This window comes from Triplophysa rosa, linkage group LG6, assembly GCF_024868665.1.
Source record: "Triplophysa rosa linkage group LG6, Trosa_1v2, whole genome shotgun sequence".
NCBI classification, from domain to species: domain Eukaryota; kingdom Metazoa; phylum Chordata; class Actinopteri; order Cypriniformes; family Nemacheilidae; genus Triplophysa; species Triplophysa rosa.
The window spans coordinates 14970636-14986586 of NC_079895.1; the positions used below are offsets into that span (position 1 = coordinate 14970636).

The following is a 15951-nucleotide window of genomic DNA, read 5'->3' on the forward strand; positions in this document are numbered from 1 at the left end:
AGGACATATTGTCCTTTTTTAATGAGAAAACTAAAGATAATATTCAGTCAAGGCTGGAGAAAGAAGTCAGAGTCAGAAATGCACAAAAGCTTAGAGAATGAAGAAAGTCCAGAAGAACAGAGGACCCATTAGCAAGGTGATTTAGTTGTGCAGAGAGACAACTTTTGTAATAGTAGTTAACATGGCATTCACATGAAAGTGTGCCAAAACCACATATATCACATGTGAAAACTTTGAAATTCATGTTTTTTTCTTTGTGTAAAGGAAATACCTGATAATGTGACTCATGTTTAGATGACTGCTTAAGTAGATTTTTTGATATCTTGTTTGTGGGTAGTTTTTCATTCTATTTTTAATTTCATGTACATTTAAGATGCAGAAAAGTGCCTAAATGTTATTATTGTTGTCATTGTTATTTTGACTATATTGTGTTGTGAAATAAATGACCATGGAACATTCATTTGAGCTGAACTTGTTTTATTAGCTTATTAGTTTACTTCTAGAGAAAACAGTAATACATGACAGTGAAAAATTACTGAAAATTAATCATGACACATGTTAGTGTGCCCCCTAAAAGCATAAGTGGCCCCTGCCTGCCCCCCCCCCCAGTTACAGTAGTCTAGAACCGCCACTGGACACCAGAGGAAGTGAAATAGCATATGGGGAATTGCTATTGCGATTTAAATATGGCAGGGTCGTATCTCGTAACACAGATGTAATTAATTTGCAAATAGACTTTGCTTTTCCTTTTGAAATTTGGCAGACATTGTACGTTAGCGTAAATGCAAATGCAAACAGTTGCATTTGCGTTTGAATTATGTCACGATTTTGACACGAACAAATAGAAAACGCATTTGCAAATGTAGTTTGCAATTCCTTTTGAATTTAGTCCGCAGAATCACTCCATAGTCGCGGGAGCCAATACCGTTTCACGTTCAAAGCCAACGAAATGACGCGAACGGTCACGAGACACGGGGCAGCCAATGGAATAGAAGCTGACGTAATTTCCTCTGGCGGCAATTTTTGAACGTCGTTGTTCACCGGATCTGAGATTTACGGCGGACGGTGATCGATTTCGCATTGGTTCCTCATAAAAATCGACCGTTTCGCGTTGGTTCCCTTGGAATATCTGTATTTTTGAACGACATTGTGACTGCTTGTATCTTGTTTTATATTACGATAAATAAACTGTTTAAATTACTGTGTAATTACTTGCTCAAACTGCCTGAATAGCGTCATGGAAACGCAATTATCCTGGCCATTAAACTTAAATGAAACCCCGAAACATCATTGCAAATTATATCTAATATACATTTTCACAATGACGGTAAAATTCGCGTTCCCTTCAACGTCGAAAAACGACGCCGAAGGGGTACCCTGCGCGTTCAAAAGTGACGCCGAAGGGCGCTGACCGAGCAGAATAAATAAATGACGAGTCGGGAGTGAGGATGTGTTGGAAGAATACCTAACAATTCTCGAAATGGGTGTGAAGGTGTGAAATCAGATCTCACACCTCTAAGCTGCTTTTGAATCACTTTTCTTTCTCACATACACAGCACAAAACAAAACCTTGCGTTTCTCATAACTGGCACACCATTTACATTCTAAGAAAGTTAGATGAAATATTATTTTTTATTCTAATGTCTATTTTTTGAAAAACCCAGAAAGAGTTTCCCCAAGTGTTTGTTTCGTGATCTGCACTTGTTCTTGTTGACAAACACCATCATTCTCATCAGCTGAAATGTGAGAGTGAGAAAGACAGATCTAGTAATGGCATTCAGCTTTGTTTATGATCACCCCATTTTCACAAGAGTGAGAGAGAATCAAGAGGTTGACATGGCAACCAGTCCATCTGGTCACACTCCAGCTGTCTTGAAAGAATCAGATGGGTTTCAGAAGGGGAAACTATTCACAAGAACGTCTTGAATGTGAAACTCTGTACTTTCATTGAAGCCACAGATAGCTCTATGTATACATGCAAAAGAATTAAACAAGTGTCTGAACCGAACATTATCATTATCAAAAAATCTGCTTTTTAAAATATTATTTATTCATTTATCTATCAGAGAAATATAAATACTTTTTGCTGGCCTACAAACATGCAATCATTTATTTTTTATCGTCTTTTTCATACTCTCGTGCTTACTGTACAAGTTTTCTTGATCATTAACTTTTGTACAATATGTTTAGAGAAAACTTTTAATCTCTTTTCCACATGAAAAGGCAAGAAAGGTCTTCTATGGTCAACATCTGTTATGCCATCTTCCATCCATAAGCACCGATTATATTTTGAGTGGAATCTATTGCATCTCTTGTGGTTTGGTTTGTCATGGTCTGTGGTATTTCCTTCTGGGCTTTTACTCCAAGATGAAAGGATTACCAGTTGTCTCTCTGTAAAGATTTACAGCATAATCATTCTGTATCAACAATTATGTTTCAAACTAATACAAAACCACTGTTTGCTAAATCCAATCTGTATAGCAGATGGGGGACCTACAGCACTTTGGGATTCAAATACATGAGAATCAAATAATACATTTATGTTCCAACTAAAAAACAAGTCATTGATTGTAAGGATATATAAATCTCTCTTTACACTAACTATAAAGCCATCAAACATTTTGTCTCTAAGCAATTCCCTGTTGTAAGGTTGTACATCCTTTACAGAAATCTTCTTGCTACTTATGTTTCAAATACATAATGTGTTTTTGCCTAAAACGAATGTATAAGGGTTTCTCAAAATAATGTTGATTTTGCTTTTGTAATGATTCATTCATCGTTGTGTAGCTGTTATGGAATTAAGTGTGATGCATATTTTGTGATCATAAATATCACTGGTCAATGTGAACGCACATCCAGAGCTTTTGCTGACTCTGAATTTTTTTAGCAAATTCTGTGGAAAAAAGTAAGAGTGGCTGCTAGCAATTGCCAAATCAATAGCATGAATCATTTGCCCATTAACAGTGCAAGTATTGTGACTAAACTGCCGTTTTCTGCCATTTACATTTGACATTTTGCCACTGATTCAAATTTGGATAAATAAGTACTATTTAAAGGGATAGTTCATCCAAAAATGAAAATTCTGTCATCATTTACTCACGCTCACGCTCATGTCATTTATACAAATTACTTTGTTCCGATGAACACAAAGAAAGATATTTGGAAGAATGTTAGTCATTTTCAATTCCGGGACATCATTGACCATAGTAGGAAGAATTAAATGGTAGTAAAAGGTGCCCGAGAAAACTCTTTGTTTTCCTAAATTCTTCAAAATATCTCATTATGTGTTCAATAGAACAAAAAAATTAGGGCTGTCAACGTTAACGCGTTAACGCATGCGATTAATTTTTTCAAATTAACGCGTGAAAAATATTTAACGCAATTAACGCAGCATCGGTTTGTTTTGACATTCTTTGTCGAGCGTTAAATTATGTAATCACGTTCTTATTCGTGTACAGGCTTTTAAACCACTTAAGCGCGATTTTAAACAGTTGCTTTGACGCGTTCAATGGAGATAGACAGCTTCTAAACTGTGGGACGCGGCAAAACGCAACGCGAGGTCCAGTCTGATGTAAACAGTCATGGGCTGAAGGCTGCGTCGGTGAATCTCTGTCAGACAGCGCATCCGTGTTAAGTTCTCTTTCGTGCTTGAATGGATAAAACCATACAAGATTGTGTCAGAAAGCCCGTTTTGTCTAGCATTTTCTTAAGAAAGACTTCAGAGTGTAAAATAAAATCTTAAATGAACGCAAAGAGTTGTGAAAATGGGAGTGCGGTGACGGTCAGATCTGCGTACTGAGACAGATCTTAAAGGGGCCACGTTCTAAAACGTGCTGCTGTGACTCCTGTCACTAATGTTAATCAAACAACAAAATAAAAGAAGAAATCAATGTGATTTTGTAGCTTTAATGAGAATTCTTCTGCATTTAATTTATAATTCAGAATTAAAGACTATAAAGTGTTTGAGAATTTCCTTCAATTTCTGTATATTTCATGATAGCTCTCAATTATATTGTTGAATGGCTATAATTAATGTTAAAATAATCAATTTAATAGAGACATCAGTTACAGTACTAATATCAAAATGTTTTCTTTCATTCATAAAATGACGCTGTTAAAGAAATATGTTGTTTCTACATCAATTTGAAGATTAAATGTGAAATTATTCAAATGTAAAAGTATATTTTAAAATGTGTGATTAATCGTGATTAATCACAGAAAATGTGTGATTAATCCAATTAATTTTTTTAATCGATTGACAGCACTAAAAAAATACAACATTTCTTTCTAATATGGTAGTGGATGATGTCCCAGAACTGAAAATTGCTAACATTCTTCCAAATATCTTTCTCTGTGTTCATTGGAACAAAGAAATGTATACAGGTTTGGAACAACCTGAGGGTGAGTAAACAATGACAGATTTTTCGTTTTTGGATGAACTATCCCTTTAAGTATTTAGAAACAAAACCTCAAATCGAATTATTAAACCTTGCTCTAAATTAATCGGATGACAACATGATCGAAAACATTCTTTGCATACAGGAATAAATCTAATAGTGTTGACTAACATACTTTAAAATGTTTAAATACCGAACTCTTCAAGTTATCTTTACTGGCCCTCCTGGGCAGACATTCCATGGAGACAGGGATTTAGTCCCTCATTGTTCCTTACAAAGCAGGTAGAATGACCTCTCTTTGTACAACCATTAAACGACAAGAGGGAAAAAGAGAGAACAACGAATCCATGTACAAAGGCTGATTCATGACTGAGACACTATTAGTCAGTAATACAAGAACAACTCAGCCCTGATGGAAGCTGGGAGGGGGAGAACGTTATCAGCATTGAGGAACCACGTGGGTGATTTTACCAGGTAAGAACACAAGAAGTCAAGCTTGTCTCTTTTAACATCCCTTAACTAGACCACTTGCAACTATGCCATTTAGCTTATTATCATTTTAACTTTAAATGTCGGTGCTCATCCTGAAATAAAATCTACAGAATCATCCCTGGCGAAACACATTAAACATCAGGGAAACTGTATCTGGCTACATTACATTAGATGATTTGGGAATTACAACAAAGTGTTCTTTGTTCTTGTCTTTTTTTCAACCACTCCCTCTCAGGAAGCAATTCCCACACATGAGCAGCTCTCATTGAGACTACAGCTTTGCTCTTTGTGGAACTGAGGGTCAGAGGTTGTCATGAGGGGTCCCCAGCTGGAGAACGTAAATCCAGACAAGGTTTGACTGGCTGCTGGCTTTTGAGTTGCTTGCTTAATTAGCTTTTACTGTCTTTGGTTTGTATGATGACTGGGTTACAAAAATGGCACTAAATCTGCCTTGCAGACATATTTCACTGCAAAAATTGATTTCTCACACCCATGTTGTTCCAAACATGTGACTCATGGACCACAAACAAAATCTTTGAAGAATCTGGAAGATTAGTTGAGGCTTTTTTATTCACTCTCAGAAAAAAAGGTATACAAAATCTGAAACTGATGCCCTTTAAGAATACTAATATGTTCTGTTTAGGTACAGATTTGTATACATTTGGCAGCAATATGTACCTTTGAGGTATATGCACTCTTATATATGCACTCTTTATGTGCATAAGTGTACTTTTTGTATCTTTTTTCTAAGAATGTACAATAAAAATTACAATATCATCTTACGTTTTTGTTCTAAAAAACAACAATAAAATAAACACATAGATTTAGAATGACATGAGTGGGTATATGATCTGAAATATTAATTTTTGTAAAAAAAGATACAAATAAAGAGCACAATTCATATACTCTTTTTGACCCTTTTTTGACTCATATCTAAAGTTTTGTTAGGGTGACATGTTCAGGAAAAACTTTATTTACAGAATATCTTGTTACGGTTATGCAAACAAAATGACTATAGCTTTCATTTCACTGGTGAGTTTCACTGTTTTGGGTGTTTACCACACAGGAATTGAGACTTTGATGTGTAAAAATCAACAGAGAACGAGAGTTATTATATTTCATCACTCAGCATACTTGTACAGGCAGAAAGTGTGAGATGCGTCTTAGCTTGTTCTTGTAGTTCCAGCAATGTTTGTATTCTGAGTCAAACATTATCCAGTCTGAATAAGAGCTCTGAATGTTTCTCAATAACAGGGTGTAGCTATATTACAGCTCATGATCATTACATGTGTGCTGCTGTTTACATCAGAAAAACAAATCTGAAAGGCAAACACATTAGACATACAGATTTATTAATGTATTTTAGTGCTAAAAATATGAATTCAAGAAAAATACGGAAAACATAGACACAGGGATAGAGATTTGTACAAAATGTTTTTGAGAAGGTTTTTTATGAGTTTCATTTTGCAATAATCACATGACCTCACCAGCACCCACTTCACTGCAAACTGTTCTAAAGAAAAGACTGAAATAACACTTACCGCAACCTGCTAATTGTCCAAAAATAGCAGATCTGTTTGTTTACAGATAAGCCCAAAATGACACGTTTTAACCAACACTATTGTGAAGGAGATGGAAAGATTTAAGGCAAGAAGTCAAACTACTGACATATATCACTAGTATGGTCTTGTTAGCTCTTGTTATGATTTTGTTGCCCTGCATACCTCAAAACAGAAGTACAAATACATATTCTTGAACACAAAACCACTTAAGTTTCATTTCTGACAGGATACAGTGCAAGGTATTGGTCATGTCTCTTAAAATATAACACAATTTAATTAAAGTATTTCCTCTGTCTGTTCACTTTTACCTTGATGCAGTTACTTTAATAGTATGTTGGAACATGAGGCGTGCATGTGTCATTAACTGAAAATCTGGGCACAGATCGAGGGAAGCACACCTGTTCTCAGTATTACTATTCTTATTATGTTGTTGACATTCATTTTTAGGTGGCTGCCATAGATATAATTGCTTGAATGCATGTGTCCTCTTTTGTAAACATTGCTTTGGAAACCACACGTTACATTCTAATTTCAGTTATGAAGGACACTAGAACATTTACTCACCAGATATTCCCAGTCGCAGAAAGGTTGCACATTAACAGTCCCAGAGGTGAGTAACTAGGACCACATTCCTATTTCCTCACAACAGCAGGATCTATCATGTCTTCATTCCCCCTGGCAGATGCATCATTAGATGGGTCTGGCTCATTTGCTAACTCACTAAATTTAATAAGCCACAATAAGATGATACTGGAATTTTGACTCTGCAACATGATCTCACACTGTAAAGATGGAACAACAAAAATAGACCAAAATACACAGCAAAGTAAAGAATTTACTTGGTATTTTTGTCCTTTTTTTCAGTACAGATACCTAAAAATTCTTAAATCTAGTTAGATTTCTTAAAGGGATAGTTCAATCAAAAATGAAAATTCTGTCATGGATTACTCACTCTCTAGTTGTTCCAAACCTTTATACATTTCTTTGTTTGGTTGAACACAGAGACGGATATTTGGACGATTGCTTGTAACCAAACAGTTCTTGGACCCCACTGACTACCATATAGGAAAAATGACAGTGGTAGTCAAAAGTGCCCCAGAACTGTTTGCGTTCTTACATTCCTCAAAATATCTTCTTTTGTGTTCAACAACAGAACAAAAATATTATGAAGTATGTTTCCTACTATGGCAGTCAGTGTGGTGCAAGGAGTGTTTGCTTACAGGCATTCTTCCAAATATCTCTGTGTTCATCAGAACAAACTAGAGGGTGAATAATTCATGATTCACTTTTGGGTGAACTATCCCTTGGATTTTTAAATAAAAACACAAAAATATATGCTAATGGGGAAAAAATAAAGAACAAATGAAAACTTAATTCAAGTTTATTTTCCTTACCCCATTTGCAGATATTGTGTTTTAATTATAAGCTTGCTTGATTTGTATTTTTTTCAGAAAGAAAGACTTAATATCTTTGGCCATTTTGCATCACAAGAAAATGTATCCTGATATAAGAAATGTTAAATATTCATACTGGAATACAAGACAAAAATACTAAACAAGAAATGAAGTGCAGTGTAGGATATAAATACTTTTAATAAGCTTTGCATAGATGGTTTCAGCGGAAACAACGTAAACAAACTCTATGTGGCCCAAACTTTCGGTAGACCTCCACAAAGCATCAATAACTGTTGAGTAGTTTTAATTTTGTTTAATACAATTAATATACAATAAAATATTAATATTAATTAATATTACTATAAATTAAATATATAATATTTTTAATATATTAACCAAACACAGACCAGAAGTTAACTTTGGGCCAGCGTGTACATCTGATGAAACCGTCTACATATGGTTTTAAATGTAGACAAAGGACATACATTGATGGATATGCTGATATTCACCACATTCAAACTGAATGATCAAGAAAAACAACACCAGATTATGGTCACAACACAGAAGCTTTTAACAACTTCCAAGTAGAAAAATTTGCAGGTTTGTCTATGTGCACGACTGTTCCCTGTGGTAAACATGTTGCAGACGTCTCCATCCACGTCTGATTGGCATTTATTAGATGCCTGTTTTCACCCTCACCCTCCATATGGCAAGCTTATGGCTGTTGTCATAGCAACAGCAGCTCCCCCTTTAGTCCCCTATTGGTTATACATACTTTGTACATTCCATAAGCAGTGAAGCCTGATGTCTCATTCAGTCAGTGACATTAGTGAATGTTAATGCATGTGTTAGGATCATGAGGGTGTTTGTGTTTGTCTGGCCCACTGTACAATTTAACATCTTGATCATTTGACTGTACAGCCCAATACCAGTTTCCATCATGGTTGTCTGGGCCTTTAAATCTATACTGGACCAAATCCAGTTTGTGTCATGGTCTCTCACAAGAATGGTGCAGAGGATTTGAGCTTCAAGATAAAAGGAGCAAAACTAATCTTGTGATTTAAGGAAGGATTAAAGTGGACCTGCATATTTTGCTTTTTCTCATAACCATACTGTAACAATGTTCAAAGTAAGGGAGGAAGGAGGTGGGAACCGGTGAACATGAAATAAACTTTTAATAAAATAAACAAACAAAGCATAAACCAAAGTAAAGGGACGACAGCCACCTCACGGTCGACTGCCAGCTACACAAACATAACTAAAACACATACAATGTCCAGGCCTGGTCCTCTCTCGTCGTACCTTCCTGTCGCTCCTACTCTTATGCTTCCGGAGCTCCTTTGTGAGAGATGCGAGACCGGTGTAACACACAGCTGACACTCATTATCACTCGCGCCACCGGCCTGGCGTCGTTTCCTCACGGCTCTCGTCCCGCCTCCCTCGTCACACATACATTTTTGTAAGATTTACTTTAAATCATTTTTTTTATCTTCAATTCCCCTTGCATGAAATTTGCCATGTTGTTTCTAAAGTAGTCCTAAACGGATAAACTGCTATTCAGAGCACGTTTCGTAAATATATTATCTCCTTCGGCAAAGAAGCGAAAACGAGACGACATCTTAGTCCTGTGTCAGCCACCGTAGTGCTTCGTAAACACTGGACCTTTAAAGCAATGCTTCTCATCCAATCAAATTGAGGCCTAAAACCATTACTGTTAAGTGTTTTTATAGAATCATGTAAAAACTCCAGATACCTGTCGTATTATTTCTGATCCTCTCTGTGCATATCAGAGTGACTAACGTTAACAAGCGTTTGACCATGACTGTCTGGGAATGCAATCCATGAACATTCACCCAGTAAAGATGAATAGATCTGTTAGAAAGAAAGAAAGTTACCCTACGTCTGCTCCTATGAGCTTAATCCGTCCCATCAACCACATCTAAGCAATACATTAAGTAAAAAAGTATTAATTTAGTCAGAACACCATGGCTTTGGCTCTGAGCATAGAGGAAATAAGACAAGCCAAGGGCACAGGAGATAAAGTGTCAGATGTGCAGCTGTGAGCCGTAGCTCATATGATCTTGTGTTGTGGTATGCTTCACATCATCACTGGAATGTTGCTCCATTCATTGAAAGAAGCGTTAACTCTGCTTTTAGTTCATCCATCTCTGCGGGGAGGCGGAACAGGTCCTGAGTTACTGTAGAAGCCCGACAGGCCTGGAAACAAATTGGAATGAGAAACGTGAGAACACGCTGTTCTTCATTCAGAGCCGCGGGCGGGTACCCTACGTCATGTGACGTCATGTACGTCAGGTTCAACATCTAACATCCTTGTTCTTGCATGTTGCAGTTACTTCTTCTTTTAGTTTGAATGTGTTAGGCCTTAACAATATTTAAAATCACAGATTTCTTTTTTTTAAGAATGGTTTTATTGCGCCGTGTCTCTTTGACATGCGAGAGTTTTGGAATCTAAAAAAGTCAAAGACCATTTCGCATATACGCATAGACCCCGAGTCCAAAAGCAACACAGAGCAGCTGTAACAGTCATTTGAAACACGTCAGTCAGGGATTTACACTTGAGGCGGGGGAGGAATGGATCGAGAGATTCCAGTCATTCTCTCTGACTTTAGCGCAGCGTTTGAAAGCCAGACTCCCCTGTGAAAATCACTTCCTATCGCCCAAGAGAATTTGGCCGCTGTGGTCCGTCTGTCACCATGGCTCCAAGCTTTAGTTTGAATCTAAGCCTGTTTCCAGTGTGAAATCTGTTCATTCAGCAGTCTGACTCCAAAGTCTCACACCGAGTTTCTCGCAGAAGTGCTTGGAAATCCAAGCGTGGTCAGCAGGAGGCAGATGGTGCAGTTTTCCACAAGTGGTGTTTCTTAGATATCGCTGAATTTGGCCGCATCTACAGTGGAATGTGACCAACCGCGAAGCAGCAGCTACTAAAGCATGTGATGATAAAATTATGGTAAAATGAGCCTCTATTTTATAGCTTATCCATCAAGATTTAGGTAAACATCAGTGTATTGATGCCCTTTGTTTTTAAAGGTAGGCTTCTAATAATAATATACTGTAGGTATTACCATCTGATACAATATAGACTTGACATTGTGAATATATCTGTGAGAGAAATAATAATGTGCCATGATTTTTTTTTGTGCAGAGGTCACGTGTGAAATTAATCTTTCGTTCTCTGCCTCCTATTGACTGAAGGGGGTATTACAGTTGCATTCTCTCGACCAACACCATAAGCTTTTTTTGCTTACTAAAATGTATGTGAAACAAACAAGTGCTTAATTACAAGTAGCGTAGCTACTTTTTATTTTCCCTCTATTATTTATTACAAGTGAGATTTGCACTGTTGCTAAGACATGCAAATGTTTTCCCCCGCAACTTTATGGCGTTTGGCAATTTCTTAATACATGTGTTTATTGAATTTTAATTTTGAGAGCTTGTATTTTAGAAAAAGTTGGATGTTAATTTGGTCATTAAATTGACATTTTCTGAACTGTGAGTGTGCTTGTTAACATTCCGCCATCTAGTGGCCAGAACGGATAAGTGCAGAACACCTGCTCTAAACAAATGGACAGCACTCAAATAAAGAGAAATCAGTTTTTGCCTCATTTACATAATCTAACAAATGTTTATGGATGTTCTAATCACTGAGAATAGATAGTTAACATAAGTTTTTCTTTTGCCCTTTTGCTTACAAATCGACATTGGCCCTTTGATATTTCTATTAAAATCTTTTCATTTGTTCTTCGATTCTATGTTGCCTTTTGTGTTTAGTGTAGTTATATTTATAATGAGCATTACAAATGGAACACTACAGACGATTTAGACACATAGTTTTTTGTACAACCTTTAATGTTAAGCTATTCATCTTCCACATGTTCTACAGAAATATATATATATCAGTATTACTACTGAAATAAATGTACATTCAGAATATTTATTTACATTCGGTTTATGTGCCAGACATGATTTGACATTAGAAATATTGTTGTGTCTGCATTTGCTTATGCATGCGTGTGCTCATGTGTCAGTATGTGTTTGGGTATCATTTTTGGGTATGGGTTTTCTTTACATGCAAAGCATAGCAGTGAGTATTGCTTACGTAAACGCTAAGACTACAGTACAGCATTAGAACAGACTTGTCTTCATGTCTGAACCAGCTAAATCAGGGTCTGGTGCTTTAGTAGTTTAACAGTTTCATCTTTGGAATCTAGACAGATCTGTGATTTTTACAATTGTAACAAATAAGTCAATGTTGCAGTATTACCCATTGTGTGACCCTGATGATATTTATAGTAATGCAAAAGCAACTATTGCCACTAAGTCTATGACCACAGCACCATTCTCCAACATGTCAGTTGATGGTACATTAGGACCTATTGTAACACATGCATAAATATTTACAAAGCAGCACATTATGAAAACATAGGATCAGAATAATGCAAATGAGCAATAACAAACAGCCTGCCTCACCTGGCAGTTGTGACCTGACATCTGAATATTACAGTATTAGTAGTACTTAATACCAAATTATGTAAACATAATACAGCATCCGGCACATTGACATACCAGTTACCATTGGTAGCTATACACATACACATATCTAAGTCAATACAGCACTAGACAGGATTATGAAACACCGAATTTGAATAATATTCAAGCTGTCAATTGATACATAAATAGATAAATAGAAAGAACACTGCATTAAACCACAAATGTGGCAATCACCTGAAAAAACAAACCGATAATAAATTGTCTAAATGAAAACCAACAACCTTCTCCTGATGAAGAAAACACGACAAATATAAGTAATATTCTGATGTGAAGTTTCTCTCTTCAGATGAGATCACATTCAGCAGTAAACATGAGGCTTTGCTGCAGTTATTTTTCGGCTCATGATTGTCTGTTTATATTGGTGTGATACATCAGTTTGCAGGAGGTGAGCTCTGAATTCATCACAGTCATTTACATTCAGTTACACTGCAGTCCCAAAAATATGAGACGGACGAAACTTAAGCCAAAGATGTTTGTTTAAAAGTTAGTTCAAAATGTTATTTAAAAAAGGACACTGACATTCTCTACAACATACTGTAAATGATGTACAGGATGTATAAGTGTGTGTGTTGCTGCAAGAACACATTTCCCACAGATGCTCAGTTGCTTTCATCAGCACGTCAATATTTGTTTAACTGTAACATTGTAATGTTTTTATTTTACTGGTTAAATAAAGGTTATAATAATAATAATAATTTTCAGGACAAAATAATCAGTGACAAACTGTATATTGTACCAAACCATTAGATTAAAATGTTATATTTGTGCACTTAGTAACCAACCATGTAACAGGCTCCATGTAAAATAAATAAAGCTATAAATTCAATTTACATTTGCTGTTGTGCTATTTTTCATGTACATCACAAATGCTTATACAACATTTGGGTTTATGCTTCAATCTCTGTGACTAAACAAATGAAAAGACAACGTTTATTAAATATTTCCCATTAGCACTGTTAAACAGAGAGATACTAAAATGTGCTTCATATTCACAATGATTTGTTCTACGTACATTATGGAATGCACTGTCCTCTTCACAAGCCCAATGTAATACACCAGGCATTCTTTCTCTGTCTGCTAGATCCTCTATCATTCATTGGTACATCAGATGATACTTCAGGCTGTTTATAACTTGGCACAAAGGAATATCTGACAAATTCAATAAATTAAACTGGCACAGCAGTGCATGCCAAGTAAATCACTTGTTCATCAGCAAATTTGGCCATTTTTGTTGTTGTATTGGTAGTGTAAATGATTCAACAGATATCCAAAAACAGCCACGATCATTGTCAAACTACTAATATCCCTGGCTCATGTTGAAAAGGATTGTGCTGGTTATTCTCTTCCACTATCGACACACACAACCCTGAACTGTGTCTGTGTGAGAAGTCTTGGCCATGCATGTTTTATGTACTTTCTTTATTAAAAGGAGTATTACGCTGGAAGTGCAGATCTCTGAAAGGTTATATACAATATTTTACAGTAAAATATAAACATACCTTACATAGTGTGTATATTATACCCATTCTGCGGGGCAACAGCTCCAAACGTAGGTTGACTGTTAACAGAAAGATATTAGTTTGACCACCAAAAGTGCATTATAAGCGGTTTCAGATGCACATTAATATGGTTTGTCATTATAGTGACCGACATTTACTCTATAAATTAAATTTTAAATAGTAATTAACATAATGTGATTTCAAGGCTGTGGCAAAATGACACTATAAATGCTGATCTCTCTTTGAAACCAGAACTTCCATCCAGGAGAACATAGCTCCAGGTTTAGAGAAGTATATGGACAAACACTGATGGTCCCGCCAACTCTGTATTCATGTTGATTCCTCTCCTCTTCACCCATAAGATGTTGTGCCGAGTGAAAGAGGATATCAGAAGCTGGTGGGTGTGATGAGTCTAGTAGATGATGCTGAATTGGCTGCCAGCAGACATTATTCCTGGATGTACAGTATTTGGGTGTGATGAGAGAGAGGCAGGGCAGGAGCAGATGGAGGCCGCAGCATGGATGGATCCAAACTGTTGCTTTTTTCCTCTGACCCAACATTACTCAAAGCGCTCATAGTTTCGAGTTTGTCTTACTCGTGGTACCATGTCAACCAACAGCCTGCAGAAATAACAAAGAGACGAGACAATGAAACATAGAGAATGACCGACGCTCTTTGACTAAGAAAACACCATTTTTTCTGCACCAAAGTTTTAGAGAAGTTAAAAACCTCATTATATTCTGTGTGCAAAAAGATGATCACATTGAATACACCTACTTGATCCCATAAGCTAGAATGACGAGTCCAATCAGGACCCCGATGGTTCCATCCAGATACCAAACATTTGGGTGATGTTTAAACACCTCAGCGCTAATAAGGATGGAAAAGCCCATGATGCCTCCGACCATAGAATTAAAGCCTTCAGAGAAAAATAAACATAATTAGATTTTCTGTTATATCAAATATAAAGTTCTGAGTGAGGTCTAAAAACCAAACTTTCTAAATTATAGACCTGTATAGTATAAGCAACAAATCTGCCCAACATAATGCACAATAATCATCCGCATCGGAGAATGGTATTAGAAACTTTATTATTAATTTGTAACAAATATTGGAAAAACATGATAATGTCTTTCTCAACACTGAAATCCATTCACATGTGGTCACAGGAGACCAAATGTTAAAACGTATGTGAATTCCAGGTGTAAAAGGCAATCTCTCTGCTTACCACTTCAGAGTGATTTCAGGTTTACTCTCAGAGATATTCACATTTCCCCTAGATCCCATTTGATAGAAGCAGTGATGTCGAATTAAACAGACACATGTCTCACAAATTAAACTTGGTAGTCGAGTATATCGTAGACTAAATGCCTCTGAGATTTATACTAGGCTCCTAATATGGTGTGTTTGTATACTGAGGTATGTGACATCTGGAGGCTTTTAGCTAATAATCTGAAATTTAAAAAAGTAACATAGTGACATGATGTGCTGATCATAAGACATGGAACATGGAAACCCAACATGTGTGTGCGTGCGTGTGTTTGTGTCATACCATCAGTAATAAGGGCTCTGCTGGTTAAAATCCTCCCCAGCATGAATTTAACAACAGTCAGAATAACACACGTGATGCCACTGACAATGGAAACGCTAAACAGGAAGTCATCCTGACAGAGAGACAGACAAAAGAAAATAAATCAAGTGATCACTATAAAAATTAGTTTCAAGAATCATACATTAATACAAATATGTATTAAGGTAAAATTATCATTCATCAAAACAACATTTTCCCAAATTTCTAATAAAATTATTCTATTTGCATTACTTGCAGAAAATGAAAACTGGAGAAGCAGGTCAAAATAACAAAAGATGTTATTGTTTAGACCTCATACACTGCGAATAAAACAAGTTCATGTTCACTTTTAAGCAATAAAACACTTATATTTGTACATGTATTTAGGAAAGTTCAAACTCATGTGTCTTGTCATGCGGCCAGTCTTTCACATTGCTGTTGAATGACTTTATGTCATGACTTTTGAGG

The 15951-nt window shown here is 36.2% G+C and overlaps 1 protein-coding gene across 4 annotated transcripts in view; it reads right to left on the reverse strand.

Moving 5' to 3' along the window:
- Positions 1–10644: 10644 nt before the first annotated feature.
- The window catches only part of tmem163a (transmembrane protein 163a), a 44690-nt gene continuing 39383 nt past the window's right edge, over positions 10645–15951 (reverse strand). For 2 of the 4 annotated variants that reach the window (XM_057335980.1, XM_057335981.1), the window contains 3 exons: positions 15466–15577; positions 14691–14832; positions 10648–14533 (listed from right to left, as the gene is read on the reverse strand). In XM_057335980.1, coding sequence (XP_057191963.1) covers positions 14473–14533; positions 14691–14832; positions 15466–15577 — 315 coding nt within the window. In that variant the 3' untranslated portion in view covers positions 10648–14472. Of the gene's footprint in view, positions 14534–14690; positions 14833–15465; positions 15578–15951 lie in introns of all 4 variants that reach the window. The other 2 variants (XM_057335979.1, XM_057335977.1) reach the window with 2 other exon arrangements.